The sequence below is a fragment of the Myotis daubentonii genome, chromosome 10, assembly GCF_963259705.1.
Source record: "Myotis daubentonii chromosome 10, mMyoDau2.1, whole genome shotgun sequence".
Taxonomy (NCBI): Eukaryota; Metazoa; Chordata; class Mammalia; order Chiroptera; family Vespertilionidae; genus Myotis; species Myotis daubentonii.
Window position 1 is genome coordinate 74,166,543 of NC_081849.1, and position 26,969 is coordinate 74,193,511.

Sequence of the window (26,969 nt, forward strand, 5' to 3'; positions counted from 1 at the left end):
TCTCCTGCTTACCCTCTCATTCCTCTCCTATGTACATGCTGTCATAAGTCATGTCATCCACTGCTTAAAGCCTTCCAACTATTTCCCATTGCACTCAATATCAAACTCCCCAAACGTCACAGGCTCCCACCTTACCCTACAGCCTCATCTCAGTCCACTTTGCCTGCCAACCACACCTGTAGTCAGATTTTTCCTAGAACAAGCCAAGTCCTTTCCCCTCTTAGGACTTTTGCATACATAGTACATCCTGCACCCTATCTTTCTGAAACACTTGTCACTGTCCAAAATTATCTCATTTATGGTTTGGTTTGGTTTTGTTTCCTGCCCAGTGACTATGCAATTTCTATACACAGTAGAGGTTTCTCAACAGGGAGTGGGGAACATGTTCCTGAGAGACATTTAGCAATGTCTAGAGATGTTTTTTTGGTTGTCACTACTAAGGGGATGCTTTTGGTGGGTAAAGGCCAGGGGTGGTGCTAAACTTACTCTACAATGCACAGAATGTTCCCCCAAAATTATCTGACCCTAAATGTCAATATTGCCAAGGTTGAGATACCTTGGAATAAATGCTTGTGATACAGGGTACTAGTTGTCCCCCAATATCCATTCTTTCATCTGTGGTAATAGACACCCTGATATTTTTATACCCAGCTGGCAAGCATAAAGACAATATTTCCCCACTTCATTACAGGCAGAAATAGGAAGGAATGTCACATGCTGGTCCTTGCTTTTGTTTTCTTTATTCTGCTGCCTGAAACACAGACACTGCCATTTTAGATCATGAGATTGAGACCATGAAAGCTAAATCAACAAGATAGAATGATGTATATCTGACACTGCAGAATACAATACCTCTCCTGAATTGCTTCTCAGTAAACAGTTGAATAAATGAATGACACCAGATATTCTTAATGCATTATTTCTCTTAATGGCCTACACAGGAATAAAAAGCCAAAAATTGCCCTGACTGGTTTGGCTCAGTAGAGCATCAGCCTGTGGGCTGAAAGGTCCCAGGTTCGATTCCAGTCAAGGGCATGTACCTTGGTTGCGGGCACAACCCCAGTAGGAGATGTGCAGGAGGCAGCTGATCCATGTTTCTCTCTCATCAATGTTTCTGGCTCTCCATCCCTCTCACTTCCTCTCTGTAAAAAAATCAATAAAATATATTAAAAAAAAATTTTTTTAAAGCCAAAAATTTGTCCTATATAGCACAAAACCATCGGCCTACCTCCCTTCCTACTTGTAGGATCTCATCTTCCCTGCCTTTTGTTTTGTTTTGCTAATCCTCACCTGAGGATATTTTCCCATTGATTTTTAGAGAGAGTGGAAAGGAGGGAGAAAGAGAGAGAGAAAGAAACATCAATGTGAGAGAGACACATCGATTAGTTGCCTCCCAAACACGGTTCAATCTGGGCAGGGGATTGAACCTGCAACCCAGGTACGTACCCTTGACAGGGAATCGAAGCCTCAACTCTTTGGTGTCCAGGCTGACACTCTAACCACCGAGCACACCAGCCAGGGCCTTCCCTGCTTTTATGTTAGGATCATGATTGTATAGTATATCCTCTACTTTCTCTGCACTTTCAGTTTTTATATCTGCAACATGCAGTGTGCCCATCTACATGCATTTCTCACCATTAGTGTTTATCAGAGAAGACCCCTGACTTCTCCTTCCTTAGTTTTACTGTGACTTTTGCCTCAAGAACCAACACAAGAGCCTTTGTTTATATCATGTATACACACATAGTGCATGAGAGCTTGAGGCGTACTTGTGACAAAATTAGAAAAAGTACGTTCTTAAGGGTTTTGTTCTCAATGATCACTACTTTTCTTAAATGTGAGCAATGGATATAATTGAAGTTTTGGTTTGCTCCCACAAACCAGATGCCTTTCTGGTCAGCCAGGTTTCTCCAGAGATTGTATTGCTCCTTCAGAAATCTTGGTTCTCTCGGAAGCATGAGCAATGGCAAAGAACTTTTCTCATTCTTCCAAGGGCTGACAATTTCCCGAAGCACAAATGACTTCTAGATGTCCACTTATCAGCCAAGGGCTTCCTGAAATAACCCTCCATGGGGGTTTACTTCCTGAAAAGCATGGGGTGTTTTGTGTGTGTGTGTCTTGAGACAAAATTGATATATAGATGATTTAGAAGTTACAGAAAAAATTTGAAGTTTGAAGTTTGCAGTGTGGTTAATGTTCTTATACACATAGAAATATTTACAAAAATGGAATCATATATTATATATATATACATATATATATATATACATATATATATATATATATATATATATATATATATATATATATATATATTTCTGCCTTTATTCTCCTCACATCAATAAATATTATAGCTTGGCTGGCATGGCTCAGTGGTTGAGCATTGACCTATGAACCAGTAGGTCACGGTTCGATTCCCAGTCAGGGAACATGCCTGGGTTGTGGGCTTGATCCCCAGTGTGGGGTGTGAGGAGGCAGCTGATTGATGATTCTTTCTCATCATCAATGTTTTTTTCCCTCTGTCCCTCTCCCTTCCTCTCTGAAATCAACAAAAATATTTTTTAAAATCACTCCATAGGCCTTTTGAAGTGAGAGAGAGGCAACAAGCATTTACTGAGGTCAGTAAGAATTGCTATTTTGGAAGCACTGATTCAGGCAGAAGCCCAAATAATGTTCCAATTAGCAGGCAAAGGCAGTGGGTATTTATGAGAAGGGGAAGGGAAACAATTACATCAGTAGAAGTGAGGTATTTCAGTTGGTGCAGATAGCACAGTGATGTTAATTCTAAATAATGTTTTAAATTTTCAGTCCAGTAGTCATCAGTCTGGTAGTCATAATGACTGTTTGTTTGTTTTTCTAATTAAAGGCAGCTGCACAACTCGCCCAACACTGGGAAATATCAGATGTAGGATTTTTGCTTTAAGAAAACAGAACTGTAAAAGACGGCTGGTCGGACGCACACTTTCTATTCTCTCCTAACCTGCACTAAAACCATAGTGAAAGTTGTTCAAAGGCATAAACCTACAAGGATACAGTGTACACGAGAAGAGACAGCATCAACTTTTTGGGAGCTGTGAAATGGAAGAACAAGAGGTCCTGACTTAGTAGACCTGGTGAAGAATGATTTCTCTTTCCTCAGTGGGGAAAGTCAAGAGCAAAGTCCATTTAAACTGCCAAGTAATCGTGGCTCAGGATTGAGTGGCACCAGCTCCTTCTGGTGGCAAGGGGGTGGGGGTTATGTGTTCACATAAGAAGAGCTGGTTGAAAACTGTTTGAGAAGCAGTTAGATTCCTAGATGTTCCTCTCTTTCTCCAGACTGCTGGGCAATGCCCTTCCTCACCCCAGCAGGAAACAGTGTCCTCTTTGAAGAGAATAAAGCAGAGGGTCTGTTTAATGAACAGAGGAGTTAAGTGAATGGTTTGTGCATACTAATTGCAGAACTTCTTCCTCAACCCACAATGACAACAGCCAGTCCCTTACTTCCAGGCAGAAGACTAGACAAGTGTTTTTTCTAGGGAGACTCAAGACACTGACATGGTGTTGATCGGAGGTTCCCCCAACAGATTTCCTGACAACTCACCCTACAGGTAGGATATCTCACTCACTCACTCAGAGCTTCCAAACAGCTCTCGAGGCCTCCACTTTTAAATATGAGCAGGCAAGCAAACATGAGGATATGAAAAAATAGAGACCAAAAAACAACCGGGAAAACCTGTGATGCAAATAGAAAGTGTGCAGGAAGTAGAAAAGTACATTAAAAAATAACAGCAACTAAACTCTTAATGTCTGCAGAGAAGTCATGGATTCCTATTTTACTATACCTGTGAAATCAGAAATCAAAGTAACATTTTTTTTCCAGAAAATAAAAAGTCCTTAGGAAACATTGAAGGCGGGGCACCGAATACCCAGTACAGTGCCTTAAAATAGACCCTCAACAATGAGCTAGGTTCAAAAAGAAGGTTCTATAAGTTCCCAGAGAGAACACACAACACAAAAAGGTTAAGGGATCCAAATGAATTCAGATTTCTCAAAAGGAGATAGAAGACAATGAAGAATACTTGCAAATTTATGAGGGGAAAATGTTTGCAACCAGGAAATCTATGCTCACTCAAGTTATAAACCAAGTATGCCTGAAGAATAGACATTTTCAGGCTTGCAAGTTTTCAAAAAATGTTACCGCCCTACACTGTCCTTACGGAGCTGGTAGATAGAGGATGTGCTCCACCTAAAGGATGAGTAAGCCAGAAAGAGAAAGATGGGGCCCAGGATAGAGGAATCCACAGGATGAGGTAAAGGGAAACTTCTCACTGTGAAGCAACTCAGCCAACTCTGGGAGAGGCGTTTTCAAGACGATGAAGCTAATATGTAAATGAACATATTATACAAAATGAAAGTATTGAGAGGGAACTTTGATGATGCCAGAGGAGAGTTTGTACTTAAATAGTGATAAATATCAGTGGTCATAGAAAACTAAGCAAATATCACAAGGTAAACAAACAAACAAGAGACAAGACTCAAAGGAACACCCCCCCCCCCACATACACATACACACCACACCACACACACCCACACCCACACACACAAGTCCAGGAAATAAAAATTAATAGTAACTTACCACATAGCTCCACTCTGAACAGAAAACAGAATTATAATAATGTGAATACTCATTATTTATCTAACCAAAATGATTACCTTGTATCAGGAGATGGAGAAATGGGGAGCGTGCAGAGATGTTGCAGGGGTGGGAACACAGAAAAGAGAACTACATCCTCATCTCACATAGTAAGAAAACTGAAACATGAAACAGAACTGCATGGACATTATTTAGAGATGTGGGCATACATATCAGAGAATCATTTGAAAGTGGTTGCCCTTAGGACAGGAAAAAGCAGGAAGGGGCTCATGATGGCTACATATTTTATTCGCCCATAGGGAACTATTTGATTCCTTAAATTATAACAGTGATATAATGAAAATTTTAAAAAAGAAAGCAGTATTGCTGAGTTAGGTATTTTATTTTATTTTTCTGGTAATACTGATCACATTAAAGAGCTGTTTATAATACATTATGAGCTTTTTGAAAGGGAATAAAAAGCCATGTTTAGTTTTCTTTATATTGGCCCTCAGCTCATATTAGCATTCCAATTTGTTCCTAATGTAATCATGTTAACATTATGTTAACATATGACTTTGCCTTTTCCAGACTCTAATTAAGATTTTCAGTAAGTATGCTGGTGGGACTATCTCATTCACCCTTGTTAAACACCTTTCCTATTTGATTATAATTCCACTTATTAATTCCTTCTGGCTTTTGTCTTCCAAACAATTCTTGATTTCTATTACATGAATGAAGTTTGAACTGGTCCAGCAAATGGTTTACAAGGTCCAGGTGTAAGATAAATTGGCAAACTAAATAGAAAAGAAGACAACCATTGGGTAGAAAACAGCGATCAAGGTTACCACAGCAGATCTGTTTATTAGAAGGACTACGCTATGAATTTTCTTCCAATTTATTTTAAGTATTTTTAGGCACCCACTCTACACTAAGCAGTATGATAATAACAGCCAACAGTCCAGTACTCACTGTGTGCAAGGTTCTAATTATTCCACCCACTCCTCATTTAATTATTGCAGAATGCTATGAGGTAAATACCCCAATGTGCAGACAAGGAAAATGAGGCGTGGAGAAAACAATTATGTTTCCTGAATTTCTTAGGAAATGGCGGAACAGAAGATGAAGCCTATAGAGGAGACCACAAAAGCAAAGAAGAGAAAGAAATGAATGAATTAGTGAGGACTTTACTATAATCTAGAAAGTTCCGTCACTGTATTTAGTTATCACAACAATGTTATGAGTGATTATTGTTTCCTTATACGTATGAGAGAGGTTAGGAGACTTGCAACAGAATTACAGAGATAAGAATCAAGAAACTTATTTCTCCAGGGAGTTAACAGAGCAACAGGGACTGACATAACTACAGATGATAATCAAATGAGTAGCAGAAGTAACAGTTTAGTAAGATCTCCAAGGGAAGAACATTCATGCTAAGAGAGATGCTGGTGAGACTTCCCAGGCTTGATGTGTCCATTTGGATAGACAAAGAGGAGGGGTGAGCAGCATTGTTCCTGGTTATTGTTCTTGGCTGGACTTGCAATTTTTTTCTCTTTTTGTAAATGTTTATTATTTTACAAAATATTGGCTTTCCTGTTCACACACACAAAAAAATCATTTCTATATTCCCCTCTTTTTATAGAAATTTCAAAGCAGGGACAAATGCCTAAGCTTAGAAAAGGGTAAGGCATGTGTATGGAAAAGCAGAGTATGGGCACTCAATAGGAGGGAGGTTGCTCTTTTGAGGTTAGACAAAAGGAATGAGGGGTTAAATATTGGGAAATGAAGGGATGAAAGGAAAGAAAATTTTAAATATATTTATATTGCCCGGCTGGTGTGGTTCAGTGGTTGAGAGTTCACTATGAACCAGGAGGTCACGGTTTGATTCACAGTCAAGGCACATGCAGGTTTCAGACTTAACCCCCCCAGTGTGGGGTGTGCAGGAGGCAGCCAATCAATGAGATTCTCTTTTATTATTCATGTTTCTATCTCTCCCTCCCCCTTCCTCTCTAAAATCAACTTAAAAAAATGTATTTTAAAAAATTTAAAGACTGAGCCAGACCAGCCTGGCAGGAAAGAAAACTTAGAGTTCAGAAAAGGGAAGTGAAATTCTTTGATGAGAGCCTCTTTTCAGAGAGGACTTGGATCCCAAGCCTTTGCGGCCCAGCCCACTGACCTGTACGGTCTTGGCGAGATTTTCATGAATAAGATGCTGCCGCCACTCTTTTTTAAAATAATGATTTCAGAGGTGTCGGTGAGAAGAAAGGTTTCTCTCAGCCAAGACTTTTTAAAATAGTAATTACAAATATATGTGTTTTTATTAATTTTAGAGAGAGAGGAAGGGAGAGAAACATCGAAACCACCAATCCCTTCAACTGGCTGCCTCCTGCATGCCCCCTCCTGGAGATGGAGTCTGCACCAAGCCGAGGCATGTGCCCTGACCAGAATCAAACCAGTGACCTTTTGATGTGAAGGACGACACTCAAGACACTCAATCGAGCTACATCGGCCAGGGCTCAGCCGAGACTTCTGCAGTTCCTTCAGCTCAGTGGCACATCGTCTCTGTCTAAGGAAGTATTGCTACTGCTTAGCACCTGGGATTAGCTCAATGGTGACAGCAATACGGGTTCCATTTACTTGGAAATAATTGCCTTTACATCTTGTGACATCTTCCATGGACTCTGCAGTGAAAATCAATTATAATCCCTTTTGGTGGGAGAAACTAAATTAGAAAGAAAAATGATTAGAAACAGAAGGCAGCTTGACGCTTGTGTTGCCAGATTTGTTCAACATGTGATTCAAAAGCCGTGGATAAGTTTTCCTGGCCGTTCTCCCAACTAACAACCTTTAGCTTACTTAAAAGCCAAAATCCGTGACTCAAAAGAGCGTGCTAGAAAGAAATTTTGACAGATAAAATTAGCTATTTCTGTCAGAATCGAATAACATATATACATACACTCATGTACCTTTTTTTGAAGTGAAGCTCAAAATATATCAAGATCTCACTCAAACTGCTCCCCAATGCTCCAAAATTCAACCATAATAGCTAACTTATTATTATTATTATTTTATAGCTAACATTTTTCAAATGCTTACTACGTGCCAGGCATTACATTTAAATCTAACACCAGTAGTATGAGTTAGGTACTTATTATCACACTAGGGGCCCGGTGCACGAAATTCGTGCACTGGGTGTGTGTGGGGAGGGGAGTGTCCCTCAGCCCAGCCTGCCCCCTCTGACATACTGGGAGCCCTCAGGCATTGACCCCCATCACCCTCCAATAGCAGGATCGGCCCCTTGCCCAGGCCTGATGCCTCAGCCAGAGGTGTAGACCCCCATCACCCTCCGATCGCCTGATCGGCCCCTTGCCCAGGCCTGACGCCTCCGCCAGAGGCATAGACCCCCATCACCCTCTGATCGCCTGATCGGCCCCTTGCCCAGGCCTGACGCCTCCGCCAGAGGTGTCAGGCTTGGACAGGGGACACCCATCTTCCCCTGATCACTGGCTCTGGGCCCCGCCCTGGCCTGAGGCCTCTGGCCCAGGAATCATGCCTGGGCAGGGGACCTCCATCTCCCTCTGATCGCTTGCTCCACCCCCCGCCCAAGCCTGACGCCTCTGACCCAGTCTTCAGGCCTGGGCAAGGGGACCATCATATCTCCCCAATCCCCGGCACCACCCCCCGCCCAGGCCTGATGCCTCGGCCAGAGGAGTTGACCCTCATCACCCTCCGATCACCAATAATCGGATCGGCCCCTTCACCAGGCCTGAGGCCTCCGGCAGAGGTGTCAGGCCTGGGCAGGGGACCCCCAGCTCCCTGTGGTTGCAGGCTCCGCCCCTGCCCAGGCCTAACACCTCTGGCTGAGGCGTCCGGCCCGGGCAGCGGGGACCCGCAGCTGTAGCGGCCCCGCGATCGTGGGCTCTGCTTTAGGCCCAGGCAAGGGACCCCTAGCTCCCGGGACTGCCAGCTTCGACCGTGCCCAGCTCCCATTGCTGGCTCCACCCCTACTTCCTGCTATCACTGGCCAGGGCGGCAAAGGCGCCTGATTCTCTGATCATGGCTGGGGGGCAGGGCAAAGGCGGCCCCAGGGCCGCCTTTGCCCTGCCCCCCAGCTCTTAGCTCCCCCCTGGGTTTCCGATCACTGTCAGTGGCAGGGGGCTTCTTCCTGCTTTCCCTTTCGCCTCCCTGCATTGTGCCTACATATGCAAATTAACCGCCATCTTGTTGGCAGTTAACTGCCAATCTTAGTTGGCAGTTAACTGCCAATCATAGTTGGCAGTTAACTGTCAATCATAGTTGGCAGTTAACTGCCAATCATAGTTGGCAGTTAATTTGCATAGAGCCCTGATTAGCCAATGAAAAGGGTATCGTACGCCAATTACCATTTTTCTCTTTTATTAGATAGGATACTCTTAATATTTGTACATGATGAAATTGAATCAAAGGGATGCTAAATAGCTTCCCAAGGTCAAAAAGATAGAAAATGACAGAGCCAGGCCTGAAACTCAGACAAGATGACTACTACGCTCTTGATAAAGTCCTTACCCTGAAGGAGTTTATAACCTAATACAGTAGTGGATTCAGACAAGTACCCTTCAGGTTGATAAGTATACATAATGAAAGTGCTAAGGATCTACTAGGAAGACCATCTAACCTTGCCTTTGGCTGTTAAGGTCAATGAAAGGGACAGCTAAACCAAAGCAGAAGCTCAGGATGGGGAAAGGGGGCAAGAGTTCCAGCAATAAAAGGGAGCTCGGTCCCATGGGTGCTTGGAAGGAGAGGACTAATGCAATGGAGAGCCATTTTGGAAGACTTGAAGCTAAGGAGACGTAATTTGCATTTCTAAAACTGTTTGTGGCTGGTTTGGAGAATGGCTTGTGAATAAAGTAAAAAAAGAAGCAGGGACATTTGTTAAGAGGCTATTGCCTTGGGCGTAAGGTGTAAACCAAGGCAGCAGCAATGGCAATGGACAGAAGCAGAGGCACTGGAGAGTTATTCACAGAGCAGACATGATAGAAGGATCAAAGGCAACAAAGAAGTCAGAATCAAGGCTGGATTCTACATTTCTGCCTTGGGCAACTGGATGGATAAGATGCCATTCACCAAGAGGGGAAATCCAGGAAACAGGTTCAAGAATGTAATTGAGCCCTGGCCAGTTTGCTCAATGGTTAGAGCATTGGCCCTCAGACTGAAAATATGCTTGGGTGAGGATTAACAAAAAACAAAAACAAAATAATGTAATTGAAAGAACATAATTCCATTTTGACTGTATTGAGGTACTTATGCAACACACAAATACATGGGGGGGGGTCATTCTTTATTTTATAAAAGAATAACTCATGTGAGTTATTTTAATCACCTAGTTCTCCTAATGTATTTTTAAAAGCTTGATTCATAAAATGTTTCCAATAGAACTTTTTTTTTTGCTTCTAGTTATCCACAACTATCAAGACATACATGTACACATTTTATTTTTATCACTAGGACATTTTTAAATAATAGAAAAACTAACATATGGACCTAGTAAAATAATAAACTGGAACAGTACAAAATACTGTACAATAAAGTAGGTCTCATTAATATGAACTTACGTTTAACTTAATAGCTATAAGATGGAGCCCAGCTGGAGCGGATCAGTTGGTTGAGCACCCGCCTGTGCACTGAAGGGCTACCAGTCTGATTCTGGGTCAGGGCACAGGCCTGAGTTTCGGGTTTGGTCCCCGGTTGGGGCGCTGTATGGAAGGCAACCAATGGATGTTTCTCTCTCACATCAATGTTTCTCTGTCTCTCCCTTCCTCTCTCTAAGCGTGTCCTCAGGTGAGAATTTTTAAAAAAAGATATGATGGTTCCATATAGGAATATTATGTGTACGTACTTATTTCATCTTATATTATATAAGCAATTATATAAAATTATTTCATAACATACACACCTATATTTCTTTGCCCTATCAGCGGATAGGGCCTAGAAGCAATGACATTCCAATAGCAAAGAGCATACCTACTACCCGCATCTTGATTCCTAGCAAAATTCTCCAATAAAAGAAACAGGGTTCCTTGGAGAAATGGTTGATTCAAGGCCTGGCACTGACAATATATAAAATAAGCCTGGAGCATCTTGTAGTGCCAGAAAGGAAGGAAGTACACCCAAAACAAACAGCAAAACCGCCATACATTGATGAGGGCTGGTCACAAGGGCTCAGGAGCCAAACGAAAAAGCTCCCTAATGGCCAAAGCTAGAACGATTTGATCAACAAAATAAAATAGTATTGGGTCATGATGCAAAATATAAAATAAATACTCATAATTTCATATGACATAAATGATTGAACAAACAAATAAGTGGGGAGCAGGGGAGACAAATCTCTCTTGTAGAATTTCAAGTAACTTATGTAGATACTCTGCCCACAAGGAGGTGGAGTTTAACACCCCACTTTTCAAGTATGGGCTACATAGAGTGACTTCCTTCCGAAGAGTACAGTATAGAAAAGGGGGTGGGAGTCGGGGAGAGTCACTTTCTAGAGGAGAAACCTCACAAACACTACCTCAGCCAGATGATCCAGGTCAACGTCGGCAATGATAAGTCATGCTCATCCTCTGCATCCCTAGTATGAGGTGATGGAAGTGCCTCTGTGCTGTCCCTCCCAGAAACCCATAACGCTAGTTTAACTATGAGTAAAACCAGACACATTCTCATAAAGAAACATCCTAAAAAATATTTGGCCGGTACTTCTCAAAACTGTCATGATCATCAAAACAAAGGAAGTCTGAGAAATTGTCACAGCCGAGAGGAACCCAAGAAAATATGACAAATAAATGTGATGCGGTATTCTGGAATGCAGGATACATTTGTTGTACAACTTTTTAGGATCCGTAGTCCTCTCTTTCATTACTGATATTGACAATTTGTGACTTCTCCCTTAAAAAGGATAATGAGGGTATGTGAGGAACAACCTATGCCAATAAATGTATTGAGAAGTGACATCAGGTAAAAACTAAGGAAATCGGAACAAACTGTTGACTAATGGCATTCCAATAGCAAAGAGCTATTGTGAATAATCATGTATCACTGTTGTTGTTTATTAAATTGTGGCAAATATACCATAAAAGTTTAAGATGCTCCTTAGTAGAGGAAACTGGGTATGAGATATATGTGAATGGTTTGTACTATCTTCTCAATTTTTCTATGAAACTGTTCTAAAAATAAATTTTTTTAAGTCTCTTGTTTCCAGCAGAACCTAGTGTCTTGCGACTCTTTCCAGAAATACTTTATCTGTGGAGATAGTCTCCATTCACCCCTCCTTTCCTCTCTGCTCTGTGCCTGAAGACTGGCTTTAAGGGCAATCAAGTGCCTTTGCTTGCAGGCTTCTTCTTGTGGAGTCTGGGCAATGGAGAACGGGGAAGTACCTACCAGCAGATCAGAGGTTGGAGGAAGAAAGCAGGGGTATTTATTTTCCCAGCTCCTCCCTGGAATTACCAGCAGTTCCATTCTTCTACTGAAGGGCACAGTTCCTGTTGGGCAGCCCTCTTCATCAGCACGCTGGGTTCTGGTAACAGCTCCCTCCCTCTGCCCCTCCTGCTAGGATTGCTGACAGCCCTCTTCTCTGATGTGAGGTGACTAGACAGCTGAAAGCTCCCTGCAGCTAGCCGTGAGGTGCCTTGTTGGTGTTCTTTGGCCCTTTCCACACTTTTATAAAGAGTCCCTTCATTAACTTTATCTTGGTGTGTTATCTATTGTTTACTAGGACTCTGATTAATATAATACACAAATTCATATTCCCTTCTATATACAAATATGAGCATATTATACTATTATGCGTATTGTTTTGCACCTTACCATTTTTTCATCTATAACAGACTTGGGGTTTCTTCCCATGTCCATATATGTCGATTCACTTAGTTAGTATCCCATTTTCTATGGACATCTTGTTTTCATGTATTATATAGAAAGAGAGTTAAAAGCTGAACTTAGCAGAGGGACCCTGAGGCCTGGGTAATAAGTAATAAGATTACCCATGAGTAATAAGATTGACTAGAAGTTCTGAAATAGTGGTGAGGTGAACTGAGGTTGCTAAATCCCCAGATAGTTTTGCAGAAGTTAAGAGAATGGGCTTTGGAATCAAACTGCTTGGGTTCATATTCCAGCTCAGCCCTACTGTGTGACCTTGGGCAAATTATTTAACCTTTCTGTGTGCATGTCCTCATCTGTAGAATGGGAATAACAATATTCATTTCAAGGTAATACTTGTGCTCAAAGGTAGTTTAGTTTTCAAGTCAACTTTCAAGTCAGACCCCACTGGGCAACATGGTACATCCCAGTGAATATGCTATGAGCCTCCATCTAGGTCTCTCTCCCCATTCCCGATCCTTCAGTTCTTTCTCCTGAGTTCCCCTCAGCTTCTTCTTTTACTCTTTCTTCTCTGCTCATCTCACCCATCTGTCCCATTGTGCATGATAGGTTTTTTTCCCCTCTATTGAGATTTAAGATTCATTTTTAAATGAAGAATTAGACAGTAGATTCTAGGGGTAATTGTGTGTTTACTAATGTATAGTTCAATAGAAGAGGTATGGATGAATTTTAAAAGCATTTTCTTTAAAGCCAAGGAATTGTTAGCCAGCAAAAAGAGAAGACAAGCTGCCTCGAGTGACCTGCTGCTGCCTTCTACCAAAAGTGGTTAGTTTTCTTGCCTGAGTCAACTTCTGCTCAGGTCCCCATGAGTCACCTTGACTGAGGAGAACTTTCTGAGTGTCTGACACCCCAAGTATCAGAAAAATAAAGTAACTAATTCCCCATGCAATAGTTAGAAACTATTGAATAAATTCAAAATACTAAGAATTTTCTTTTACGGGTGTCATTAAAAAGCATACTGTCCAATTTTATTCAGAGGATAAATTATTCTTCAAAGAGTTTAAAGTATTTTTTATTTTTTCTCTTCACGTGAGTTCAAGGATTTTACAGAAGAAAAGGAGCCCCTTATCATCCTCCTGTGATGTCTCAAGGGCTAGTTGCTTCCCTTTTTAAGTTCTCCTGCTTCCACTCCCTAAATGCTTAGTTTTACTATTTTTTAGGTATATAATCACCTTTATTATAATTCATAAATATATTAGAAATGGATCTTAAAAACAACATCTAGGTTCTTGTGGACTGTGTTTTCTGTTCAGCTACACAATTAGAAAGCCAACTCTGAGGATGAAAAAGCCTAAGTATAATTTTAGTTCCTTTTTTTTTTTTTTTTTTTTTTTGTCTCATACATTCTGAAACATTCTCTGGGCCTTCTAGGTCCAAGCACCACACTGTCTTAATAGACCTGCCCATGCTCAGGGCTTTCTGTAATTACTTTGACAAAAAGATGAGGCGGCTCCTCACCTTTCCCCGAATGAAGTTATTTGGAATCTTGACTGAAAGCAAACACCAGGTACTCTGAGCAAAGGTCTTGCCCTAAAAGCTAAATGCCTGGTTTTAATGGCCACATAGCTCCTGAGGACTCCATGTTCGTTATCTCTAGATCTGACTTATCTGGATTTCAACCACCCTGCCTTCCTTTTTGTTTTTCAAGCCCATCAAGCTCTGTCCTGACTCAGAGCTTTTGCCTTTGCTGTTTTGTTTTCCAGGCAGGCCTCCTCCTACCGGCACTTCAAATGCCTGTCAGCAGATGAGTGGATTAAAATACTGTGGTACATCTACACAATGGAATACTACATGGTTGTAAAAAGAAAGAACTCTTACTATTCGAAACAGCATGGATGGACCTAGAGAGCATTGTGCTAAGTGAAATAAGCTAGTCAGAGAAGGATAAGTATATGTGATTTCACTTATTTGTGGAGTATAATGAACAACCTAAACTGATGAACAAAAATAGATCCAGAGACATAGAAACATTGAACAGACCATCAAATCTCAGAGGGAAGGCAGCTGAGGGCGAGGGGGGATAAGAGAGCAACCAAAGGACTTGTATGCATGCATATAAGCATAACAATGGACACAGACAGTAGGGAGGTGAGGGCATGACTTTTTTTTATGTAAAATAGCATTGTAAACATTGGAGCTTACCAATACTTTCAGCACTTCTTTCTGACCTAGACATTTGAGAGGACTTTGTCCACATCCTTGAAGTTAGGCATGGCTATGGCACTTACTTTAGCCTCTGAAATATGAGTGAAAGTTATACATATTGCTTCTGGATGGAAATATCTAAGAGAAGGCACACAATTCTCCTTGTTACATTTTTTTTTTTTTTTTTTTTTTACTTTCTGTATTCCAGGTTATCATTTGTTGAGGTGTAGATGTCTAAGATAAAAGAGCCTGGAATGCTGAGCCATCATGTGGAAGAAAACTGCCCAGAGAGTCATTAGACCTACAGCAAAGCCTGAGCAAGGAAGAAAATAGAAGAAAAGGTGCTGGAATCCGGTCCATCCTTGCTGCTTGACATAGTCGCTGCAGGGAAGAAACATCTGCACAGCATATGTTTCAAGGGACCTGGCGTATATGGCGTACTGTTCTTAATATGTTTGCTCCCCTTCTTGGCGCTGTGTGTTTTAACCAAGGTCACCTCTCCCAGAAAGGTTGTTTCCCCAGGTAGGGATTTTCCCTGAAGTTAGGGAGGGAATAAAACCCCTTAACTAAGTGCCAGGCAGGTAGTTAATCACTTTGACTACGATCAATCACGCTTAAGCTACATAATCTTTACTCCCTGGAATGGAGATAAGAAACGCCCTAACCTTTGTAATAGAGATTGATAGGATTGGAATCAACTGGTATAAATACAGATGTAACAAGACAGTAAAACACAGAACTTGGAACCTTCTCCAGAACAGAGTGTCTTGGGAACTCACCTGGCTGGGGAGACTTCTGGAAGAGACTGCAACCACACATCAAGGCTTGATCCTTGAGCTGACCTCTTCCTATTTTTCCTGCTACGGAAAGCCCTGGATCTGCTCCTTAGGTGAGTGCACGATTGCCCATTTGCACTATTCTAGAGAAACAGCGGCCGCGGCAGCCCCAGAGAAGAACGAGAGGGCAAGCGAGCGCAGCGCTCCCGGGCCAGCCTGGCCCCCTCTCCTCATCATCGCCAGCCCTCTGCCGCCTTTCTCCGCTTCCACCTTTTCTCCTCTCCCCCCCAAGTGGAGGCCCCCTCCGGGGCGGGGAGGACTGGGAGTGAATTCCCCTGACTTCTTCACCCTCTCCCTGCACCTGGCCCCCTTGTGAGAAGGCCCGGCCCTGTCTGGCCCGCGTCCTGTGTGAGGAGCACCGGGGCCAGCCCACGGTTGTCTGGGGCCTGGTCCGGCCCGCCTGGTGTGTGAAGACCAGGGCCAGGTGCGGCTCGGCTGGTGTGTGAGGACTGGGGCCCCGGCCAGGCGCCACCACTGCCACCGCCACCGCCGCAATGGCCAGCTCCCAGAAGGCCCTCATGCTGGAGCTCAAGTCCCTGCAGGAGGAGCCAGTGGAGGGCTCCCGGATCACCCTGGTGGATGAGTCCGACCTCTACAACTGGCAGGTTGCCATCTTCGGACCCCCCAACACCCTCTACGAAGGCGGCTACTTCAAGGCGCATATTAAATTTCCTATCGACTACCCATATTCACCACCTACCTTCAGATTCTTGACCAAAATGTGGCACCCCAACATTTATGAGAGTGGACATGTATGCATTTCAATTCTTCATCCACCCGTAGATGCCCCACAGAGTGGTCAGCTGAACTCCGAAAGGTGGAATCCTACTCAGAATGTCAGGACTATCCTGTTAAGTGTCATCTCGTTGCTTAATGAGCCCAACATCTTCTCCGCAGCCAATGCGGACGCTTCAGTTATGTTCAGGAAATGGAGGGACAGTAAAGGGAAAGACAAAGAATATGCTGAAATCATTAGAAAACAGGTTTCAGCCACTAAAGCCGAAGCAGAAAAGGATGGAGTGAAAGTACCCACGACCCTGGCAGAATATTGCATCAAAACGAAAGTGCCTTCCAATGACAACAGCTCAGATTGGCTTTATGACGACTTGTACGACCTTGACATTGAGGATGAAGAGGAGGAGGAGGAGGAAGATGCTGACTGTGATGACCATGATGATTCTGGGAATGAGGAGTCGTGACCTGCTCCTTCGAAGCCCCTGTACTGCCCTGCCATCTCAGGCCAAAGGGAGAGGAGCAAGTGGGGACCTGGCAGTGGCCCCTCAGCAAAACCCTATCACAGGGGGTGGGGAAAACAAACATGGCTCCTGCTGACTCCCCTTGTGGATCTCAGTTGGCTCCTTTTTATGGACCTCTTAATGGAGGGAAGGTAATTGTGAACGAAAGGGGCCACATGCTGACCTGACAAGCTCAGGGGAGGCCTGCATGGCAGTCTGAGAGACCTAAAGTCACCACAAAGGATGGTCTGAAATTAAACTTGAACTCAGAGCAGTTATGGTGGGCAGTTACGTCCTAGACCGGTATCTTCACTGACAAAGTCATCCTTTACCTTAACTGAGCCTATCTGTCTTTTTGCATCTATGATAACACACCCTTGAAATGTCTGGGTAACTTGTAACTTCCCTTTTTCTGGAGCCCCTGGGGCACAACCAAATGTACTGGGCCCTAGGACAGATACCACAAATTTCTTCATTGTTATGTTAATTGAGCCTGCACCCACCTAAGTGCTGTCCATCATTTTACTTTTATCTAATCCCAGGGGTTTCCCTGCTTTGCTTTATCCCTCCTCCTTAATCTATCACCAATGAATTTCATGTAACCCACCTATGTCCCTCCTTTGATTGCAAATGTATAAATACAAATGTAACCCGCAATTCTCCGGAGCATTATCTCAATTCGTTGAGGTCCTGCTTCCGGGCATATGTCGACAGTTTGGCTCAAATAAATTCACAAAAATTCTTTAGAGGTTTCAATGGTTTTTTTTACATTAATACTGAGTAAATAAATGTATGGATGAGTGAATGAATGAATGAATCAATGAATGAAATACTTTAACATGCAACTCAGGATAGCACAGCCCATCACTATTTACTTGGAACATTCCTCAAGTGTCCCTCTTCTCTCTCGATCAACAAACCATAGAGTTCCTGGGGTAAAGTATGCAAGGATAACTTCAAAAATTAAATTTATTTAAATAATAAGAAACTTATTATTTAAGTTTCAGACCCTCAAATTATTCTTTGTTCAGAAAACGGTGCCATTATTTCATGCTGGTGAGTAACATATTTACTCAACCAAATATCAAATTTGAATTAATATTAAAGATTGTGGTATTCCCTCTACTATCTGAGACATTTATTGAATTATAGTATATAAAAATAAATATTTATTGACACTGAAATTTGCTTTAAACTTGGAATAGATTGCCACATAGGTTTAGAAAGAATTCTCTTGTTTAGTGGTTTTTTTTTTAAAGAATGGATTCTCATCTTTTTAGACTAGTTTCCTAAAATAAATAAACAAATAAACTAGTTTCCTTTCTACTCGATGATTTCTTAAGATCTCATCATTAAACAATCAATAATTTAACAAGTTTTTTCCTAGTACCTATTACATTGTCATAATTTGCCAAGGTATACTGGCACGGTATCCTGGAAACAAAAGAAGACTTGTAATTTTACTTTCTTGAAGTTCTTCTGATTAGACAACTTTTTAAATTATATTTTTTAAAAGGAAGAAAAAAAAGAAAGTAAAAATCTGCCCCTTGGACCAGAAAAAAGTAGCAAGACTGACTACTTGCTCTAAATTTAAATTAACACAGGACTCAATTAAATCATTCCTGTGACACACAGAGTCACTCAAAAACTCATATCTTATACATATACTAGAGGCCCCTTGCAGGAAGATTTCTGCAAGAATAGGGCTTCCTGTGTCCTGAAGCTTTCTTCTCTGCAGCTTCGCTCCCTTCTGCAGTGCTTGGCTTCCTTCTACATTGTCTTCAGTCTTCACTCCAAGCGCCTGCATATGCAAATTAGCCACCATCTTTGCATACTCATCTGATTGGCTGGTGGGCATTGGAGTGACACCAATTTGCATGTTTCTCTTTTATTAGTGTAGATATCCACAGTTTATCAGTTCTAGTATGCCATTAATTGTAAAACGCACAATTATTTTATGAACCACTAAGAAAAAACACTGCCAATTGAACCACAGTGTACCATCAATTATGAGTCCTGATAAAATGTGGAAAATGTGTATTTTAGAATCAGTGAAATAGGGCATAGATTTTGTGACCATTTGATGAATATTTGTTGCACCCACATATATGAGACCATGGTCTATGCTTCCTTTGTTCATTATTGTACCATGGCCAGCACTAATAAACTCTTAATAAATCTTTGAATGCACGTGTAGATCTAATAGTGAAGTTTGCCTTACACACAAAGTGCCTAAGTGATAAATTAAAAAACACAGTTAAAATCAGCACTAACTGCTAAGTATGTGCTGGAAAGTAACAATTTATTTTGAAGTGATATATATCTCCTTGAAAAGAAGTCCTGGAAATGATTAAATTATCATTAAAAAAAAAAAAGAAAGAACTGCCCACCTCCATGGGAAACAGGCAGAACTTGATTTGTAAAGCTTAAGTGAGTAATTTGAGGTGTTTGATATAACAAGTAAATTGGGTGGGGAGAGCAAGCTGTTTTCACCTCCTACTCTTCTCTGTTTTTAAAAGACAGCCAAATTCAGATCTAGGAGAAAAGCAGTTCTATACTTTTATAGAAACCTGTGAGGGAGATGTCATTCTGTCCATGCATTTAACAGAAGAAAGCAGACTCTTCATCTAAGTCCATGCAGGACTTATTATTACAGTGCGGTAATTATGAAATAGAATTCCCACACAGAACGATGCTGTTCAAAGAAGAATTCTGTCTGTTCTCCAAGGGAAGTGACACACTTGACTTCTGGTGTTATTTGAAAGCCTATTCTTTCCTCTGCCTTCTGACACCTCTACCACCCTCCTCATTCCTTGGAATCACCACCACCACCATCAAATCATCACCCAGTTCTGGTCCAAAGTGGTCCACGGAACCGACTGGACCAGACCAAAAGTGTCAAAATAGGAGTAACAGGGAGCAAAAATGGCTATCAGAAGGGGATAAGAGTCATATTTATATTTGCACAGGATGCCTCTTGAGAACTCAAGGAAGCATTGTGAATCCTCCAGGTGAGTTACTGTGGACCTCAGTATGAATGAGTTAATAGTATTGGGTCCCAGGCAGCTATTGACAAAGTTAACAAAAATTCATATGAACTCACCTAGACAGATATTTGTGACATAGCCTTAATTTTTTAAAAACGTTGCACACCAATATGTATCGTATTTTTAGTTTTTTAAAGAGAATCTGTGGGCTTGTCCTGGCCGGTGAGGCTCAGGTGCTTGGGTCTCCTCCTGTGCACTGAAAGGCTGCTGGCTGGATGCCAGGTCAGGGTGCACGCCCCACGTTTGGCTGGATCAGATTCACTCTGCACGGATGTGTCTCTCTCACTCACTCTACTTTCCCCTCTCTGTAAAAATCAATAAACTATTTAAAAAATCTTTGGGCTATAAATATATCTGTTAGAAAGCATTAATGGTTGAAGGAGTCAAAGTGTCCTCAAGAAGATTTTGTCTAGTGAGGGAGATAAGACTTGTATGTAAATAAAATTATGATACTAAGATGGATAGTAAAAGACAGTTTAAAAGAGGATCAGCTCTTCTCTCTCTCTCTCTCTCTCTCTCTCTCTCTCTCTCTCTCTCTCCTCTCTCCTCTCTCCCTTTCCCCACTTCTTCCCTCTCCCCTCTCTTCTACTCTCTCTGAAAAGCAATGGCAAAAAAATGTCCTCAGGTGAGTATAAACAACAACAAAAAAGAGAGAATCTGATAAGGTACCAAGAGAATCCAGAAAAGAAATAAATTTAATCTGAATGAAAGCATCAAGGAATGTTCTTAATTGGGCTGTAAAGATGTGTGTGAGGGTTTACAGAGTGGGTACAGTTAGAATCCACTCCTCACCCTAGCTGGTTTCGCTCAGTGGATAGAGTGTTGCCCGGTGCACTGAAGGATCCCGGGTTTGATTCTGGTCAAAGGCACATGCCCATGTTGTGGACTTGATCCCCAGTAGGGGGCGTGCAGGAGGCAACCCATCAGTGATTCTTAGTCATCATTGATGTTTCTCTCTCCCTCTCTGATGTTAATAAAAAGATATTTTAAACAAACCCTTTCAGTGTAGTTGAGTTTCACATACAACAATAATGTGCTTATAGAAATGCATGTACACTATGGATAGCTGTGTACTATATATGTCTCCGTATCCTATATAATAAAAGCGTACTATGATGCGCACTTACCACCAGGGGGCAGATGCTCAATGCAGGAGCTGCCCCCTGGTGGTCAGTGCGCTCCCACAGGGGGAACACTGCTCAGCCAGAAGCCCAGAAGCTGGGCTCACAGCTGGTGAGCACAATAGCAGTGGAGGCAGCCTCTCCTGCCTCCATGGCAGCGCTCCTGAGGGCTCCCGGACTGCAAGAGGGCGCAGGCCGGCTGAGTCCCCCACCCAGTGCATGAATCCTGTGCACCGGGCCTCTAGTGTGTGTGTGTGTGTGTGTGTGTGTGTGTGTGTGTGTATGTATAATATATATATGTTTAGTGTCACATATCAATTTATTAATAAATGTATTTTTAAAAAATCCTCACCGAGGATATTTTTCCATTGATTTTTAGAGAGAGTGGAAGGGAGAGGGAGAGACAAAGAGAGAATCATGGATGTGAGAGAGACACATCAATTGGTTGCCTCCCACTCTTGCACTCTGACCAAGGCCAGGGATCTAGCCTGCAACTAAGGAATGTGCCCTTGACTGGAATCAAACCCGGGACCCTTCAGTCCGGGGGCAGACACTCTATCCACTGAGCCAACTGGCTAGGGCTAAATGTACATTTTAATAACTTACAGAATCTTAAAGGGGACTGCAAACTCCATCATAGGATGTTAGTAGCATTCCTGGCCTCTCTTCACTAGATCTCAGTAACATTCCCCCCAGGGGTGACAACCAAAAATGTCTCTGGACATTGCCAAATGTTTCCTGGAGGACAAAATAGCCCTCAGTTATGAACCAGGCCTAAGAATTAAGAATTAGTTCTTAATTCTTATCCAGTAAGAATTCCAAAGTTCATGATTTGGATTTTCTTTTTAGGTCCCTTCTTCAAGGTTTATAACCTTGTTGGATCAAGAAAGCTTTTGAAGATCTGTTGAAAGCTGGTGGCTCATTCATTGCTCAGAAAAAGCTCCTGTGTGCATCATGTCCAGTACAATGTCAGGACTTCGCACTTGCGTTCTGTTTCTGGGCGCGTAGGGAACTGTCTGGTCTGTGCTTCCCAGCTGGGTGGGTACCCCAAGGCTGGTGTCCAGAGCCACTCTGTGTTTACTGCAGAACACTGGTAATCAGGAGAGAAGCATCCTGTTCACCGAACTCGCTCTCCCTTCTGTCAACCTGCACGTCAGTTTAAACAAGAGTCTTCCCAGAAGAAAACACAACACTGATGAGGTAGGATAGATCCGACTTCCTCTCACTCTCTTTTGGTCTAGATTCCTGTCTAGTCCAGCATATTCCCTCCTGGATGGTGCAGATAAATGAGAAGTTAATAGAACCAAAGAGTCAGCCAGGTAAGAAAGGGGCCACCTGGACACTTGATTTGATTGTGAAATGAGAGAGAGAGAGAGTGAGAGAGAGAGAGAGAGAGAGAGAGAGAGAGAGAGAGAGAGACTATGTATCTTAAATTTATGAACAAATCATGAATTCTCTGTAGCCACCACTCACTGGGTACTTCTAAAGAAAGACTTCCTAGAAGTCCGAAGCCTGCATTTCTAAGTACCAACCCGGCCACTGCCCCTTCTCACCTCCTGTGAGAGCGATGCGTCAGACTGTGGAGTTCCTGGTTCGCACAACCCGGGCAAGGCCAGCGATCACTAACACCTATGTGGGGCCCTGCACTGCCACAACAAGTCCTCCCGGGCTGCCTGGCCCCTGGCTTCCCAGTCTCCATTAGTGAGTGACGGCCAGTAAGACTCTGGACAGAGAAAGAATGCGGGAGGGGTAGGATTTACTTCCCGGCAGGACAGATGGGGAAAGACAGATGCCTGTGTGTCCCTCTTTTCAACTTAGGTGTCTCTATTGCTCCATAAATAAAACGTGTCCCTGCCTTCTGCGAGCTCTATAAAGGCAGCGGAACGGCCGTGCCCGGGGCATTCCGGGCGGGGCACGAACGGAGCCACAACAGGTGAGATCGCCGCTGCAGGTGTCGCCCTCGCCACCCAGCCCGGGCCGGACTCCTAGGAAGAGTCGCTGGTTGGAGATGGGACCCGTGTGGGGGCCTGGAGCGGGCGGGCGGGCGCGGGACAGCTTTCTTTCTGAGAAGCTGAGAGTGAGGAGAAAGCTGGGAGACAGGCCGGAGGAAGATCTGCCCCACCCGCCCCAAGTTATGTCCCCAGGGGAGCGGCGACCTGCACGGGGAACCTGCCTGCAGAGCGCACGGCCTCGGACCCGGGCGCGCGGCCGGAGGGTCCCACGCCTGGCGCGGGGCTGCGCGTCTCTCTAGTGCGCGCCTGAGGCTGTGCCCCGGCTCCGGGGCGGGGGGCGGGGGGCGAGGGGGACGCTCCCGAAGTCCTGTTCCAGCCTGGCCCTTGCCCGGGTTCCAGCCCGAGTTTGGGGAGATTTCAGAACGCGGACAGTGCCCTGGCTGCCCGCCTGCGGGGACCGACTGGGTCCAGCTCCCGACGCCCCCAACGCGGGGCTCACTCCTCTCAGAGTTGGGGAGCCCCGGGAGCAGGTGCGGGCTGCGCAACCGGGGGTCTTCAGGTGGCCCCCGCAGGTGGCGGCGCGCCCGGGCGGTCCAGGCTCTCCAGGACCCGCTGGCCGCCGGTCGCCTCTCCCTGTCCCGTCCTCTTCACCGTTTCTTCTCCTTCCGGGTTCCCTCGCCTCCTTCCTCGTCCTCCTCCTCCTCGAAGGTCATGGAGGCGCCCGGCCGCAGGTTGGAGCCGCCGCAGCTCCCCGAGTACAGCGGCAGCTACGTGGTGTCGAGGCCGGTGTACAGCGAGCTCGCCTTCCAGCGGCGGTACGAGCGGCGCCTGCAGGAGCGCAGGACGCTGCGGGAGCGCCTGGCGCGGAGCTGCAGGTCAGCCGCCGGCCACGCGTCCGTCCTGGTGGGAGGGAGGCTCCGTCGTTCTCCTTTGGAAGTTGACTCTAGTCTCAGAACTTCTCTCGGGGGGGGAGAGGGTGTCCCGGGAGTCCTGTCTCTCTTCCTCTCTGGGGGACATCTGGAGCGCTCCTTGGGGATCCAGCGGGTCCCCACTGCTTTGTGGTGATGGCCAGGCTGAGGAGAGTGGGGAAGAAAGGGGCTCGATTAAAAAGAGATGATGGGTGAAGGCATCACCTGACCAGGAGGAGTGCAAAGCCCAAGCTCCTTCAGGCAGGATGCCACCCAGAGACGGGAGTGACGGCCAGACGCGGGAGAGCGCAGTGCCCCGCGGCCTTCCCATCAGGGGGGGGACCCCGGGAAGCCTCCGTCCATCTCTGCACCCAAACCGGCCGCCTGTTATTAGATATCCCAGACACAGAATTAGAGATTGCTGCCGGATTCTCTCTTTAAAAACCTTAAAAAAAAAAAAGAACATTTAAAATACATATAAAAGTAAAGAGTAGTATAATGAACCTTGTCTCCATGTTTTTATCCATCACCCAGCTTCAATGATGATCTACTCCAAGTTAATCTTCTTTCATCTATTGACACCCACTTGCCACTCCCCCCAACCCTGTTTCTCTTTTTCTCTCTCCATATATATGTTGGGGCAAAAGTAAGCTTACAGTTGTTTGTATGGAAAGTAATACAATAATTAATGGATAATAATGCAAGAATGAACTTTGTGTTTCTCATACTCACAACTGTAAACCTCCTTTTGCCCCAAACCCCTGTGTGTTTTTTTATACTTTTGCTCCACCTACTTTTGTCCCACCATGCATACATGTATATATTATATATATTTAAAAATATATATCCAGTACATGTAAATATATATATATATATATATATATATATATATATATATATATATAATCACAATTCCATTATCAGGAGTCAAAGAATGTTCACTTACTGTTAATATTGTTTTCTTTTATCTCTTGGTTGTTGAGTTTAAAAAATACTAACTAGCAAGATACAGCAAGGTGTGCATTTATCATGCTAAGAGTTTTGTAAAACTGGTTACAAGCTTGTATTGCCAAAATATACAGAGCATGTTTATTTTTCTTAAAAGAAAAAGAGAAGTAGAAGAAGGCGCCTGGGGATAGAAGTCTGAAAATTAATCTCCATTTAGAGACTCCCCATTGATCAATGTATGGCTGGACCAGAAAATGGGTTCTTGTGTAGGGATATTTTCTCAGAGGATTAAGAAGGTGGGGGTGGGGGACACTTAATCCTGTGTTTCTTACCACGGTGCGTTTAAAAGGGTAGAGTTCTTGGCAAAAGCATGGTCCGTGCTTCAGTGTTGATATTTGCGATTCTCATTCTCGTTCTAAATAGTTGTAAACATTTAGAAACCATGAAGGGCTCAGTTCAAAACTTTGTGATTGCTTGCGGCTGAGATGAGATTGTAAACCCAGTTTTCTTGCTTTGTGACAGCTGTTCAAGAAAAAGAGCCGTTGGCGTGCTGAAGACTCTCTTGCCCATCTTGGACTGGCTCCCCAAATACCGAGTCAAGGAATGGCTGCTCAGTGACATCATCTCGGGAGTTAGCACTGGGCTAGTGGGTACCCTGCAAGGTAAGGTGTTGGTGGACTGCCCCAGTGGTTGTGAATCAGTCTCCAGAAGCAGTTCATGACCCTCCCACATCCCCCCCGCCCCCGATTTCTCCCCCCCCCCCCCCTGCCGGCTCCCATGGGTCTGTACCAAGAGCTTGCTCACCTTCGAAGGCGTCATCTTTCCTCCAGAGCCTCTTAGTGGAGGAAGTTGCATCTTTCTTCCTCCTCTTCCTTAGAGTTCTCTTTCTGGGAAACTGTGCTGTTGCTCTCAGGGGTGGGGAACCTCTTTTCTGCCAAGGGCTATTTGGATATTTATAACATCATTCACGGGCCATACAAAATTATCCTCTTAAAAATTAGCCTGCTGTATTTGGCCAAACAGTTAATTAACTCACCCCTAATGCCTTGGCAGGGCCAGACCACATGGTTTCTCAGGATGTTCCCACCCTGCATGGCCCCAACTACAGCCCTATTTCCTAAGCAGTGGCTCCCCAACTTTTACTGACCACAATTCACAGTAACAAATATGTGTTACATCACAATCTGTGCACATATAGCTCCTTTTGTTAAATAATATCTCACTACAAGTGATGCACTCTGAGATTTTCTATTGTCTTGTTTTATTATGCTTCCATATATTTTTAAATGATAATTACAGCCCGTAAAGTTACTTTACATCTCACACATGGTCTTGACCCTGCCCTTTGAAACTGGCTTGAAGGAAAGTGGAGGACGTATTTTAGCCTGAACTACACATAAGTGTTTTTTTCTGTTCCCCTCCCCCTCCTTTTAATCCATCCCCTTATTTTAATCTCTGGCAAAATGTCCCAGCATAGGTGGTTATTACTTTTTTAAAAAAAAAAACAACAAAAAAAACTGGCTTTATATAACATTTCCATGAGCATCTTGCAAATCCATTGCCTAGTTGGTGAATAACATTCTCCTGTCTCCCACCCCCAATCTTGCTTCTGCCCTCCCCCCAATTCTACAAAGCCCTGGGATCATGAACACAGAAATCTCATCTATTTATTATAACTTTATGGAGCATCTACTATGTGCCAGGCACTAGGTATGCTGGCATGAATAAAATACACCACTTGCTTACAAGGAGCTCATAGTTCAGTGGAAAAATAGATAACAACTGGGAGTAAAGGCTGTGGTAGGGAAAAGTACCATTGCCTGCTAAGGGAGTGCACACAGGTGCACTCAACCCAGCCTTTAGGGGATTGGGAATGGCTTTCTGTAGGTTGTCAGAGGTGTGTTTCCCCGAAAGGTTAAGTCTGAGTTTGCCGCATGAGGGAAGTGGGGTGGGGTGGGGTGGGGAAGAATGTAGAAAGATGGCTTAGTAATAGTCTTTTTTAGAAATTAGAAATCGTTGTTGAGCAATTCATGAGCCAAAATTTGCTTGTGAAGCTCTTAAGATTACTCAGGGCAGGCCAGGTAGATTCCCATAGAGAAGGAGGATGTTTTGTGGTCCCAGCGTGGAGTATCAGTCTGGTCAACCATGGTTTTTTGGTTTTGGTTTTTTATTAATTTGAGGGAGAGAGAGAGAGAGAGAGAGAGAGAGAGAGATCAATTTGTTGTTCCACTTATTTATGCATTCATTGGTTGATTTT

The 26,969-nt window shown here is 43.6% G+C and overlaps 3 protein-coding genes across 7 annotated transcripts in view; 2 read left to right on the forward strand and 1 right to left on the reverse strand.

Annotated features, from left to right (window-relative positions):
- The window catches only part of LOC132211130 (ubiquitin-conjugating enzyme E2 R2-like), a 920,533-nt gene that overhangs the window by 826,770 nt on the left and 66,794 nt on the right, over positions 1 to 26,969 (reverse strand). The window lies entirely within an intron of this gene.
- On the forward strand, positions 15,344 to 17,229 carry LOC132243150 (ubiquitin-conjugating enzyme E2 R2-like). Its single transcript, XM_059712813.1, has one exon. The coding sequence runs from the start codon at positions 15,996 to 15,998 to the stop codon at positions 16,698 to 16,700; it is 705 nt and encodes a 234-aa protein (XP_059568796.1). The 5' UTR covers positions 15,344 to 15,995; the 3' UTR covers positions 16,701 to 17,229.
- SLC26A4 (solute carrier family 26 member 4) overlaps positions 22,813 to 26,969 on the forward strand; it is a 45,854-nt gene continuing 41,697 nt past the window's right edge. For 2 of the 4 annotated variants that reach the window (XM_059655691.1, XM_059655692.1), the window contains exons 1-3: positions 22,813 to 22,837; positions 23,565 to 23,731; positions 25,235 to 25,374. In XM_059655691.1, the coding sequence (XP_059511674.1) occupies positions 23,568 to 23,731; positions 25,235 to 25,374 (304 nt within the window). In that variant the 5' untranslated portion in view covers positions 22,813 to 22,837; positions 23,565 to 23,567. Of the gene's footprint in view, positions 22,838 to 23,564; positions 23,732 to 25,234; positions 25,375 to 26,969 lie in introns of those variants that run through there. The other 2 variants (XM_059655690.1, XM_059655689.1) reach the window with 2 other exon arrangements.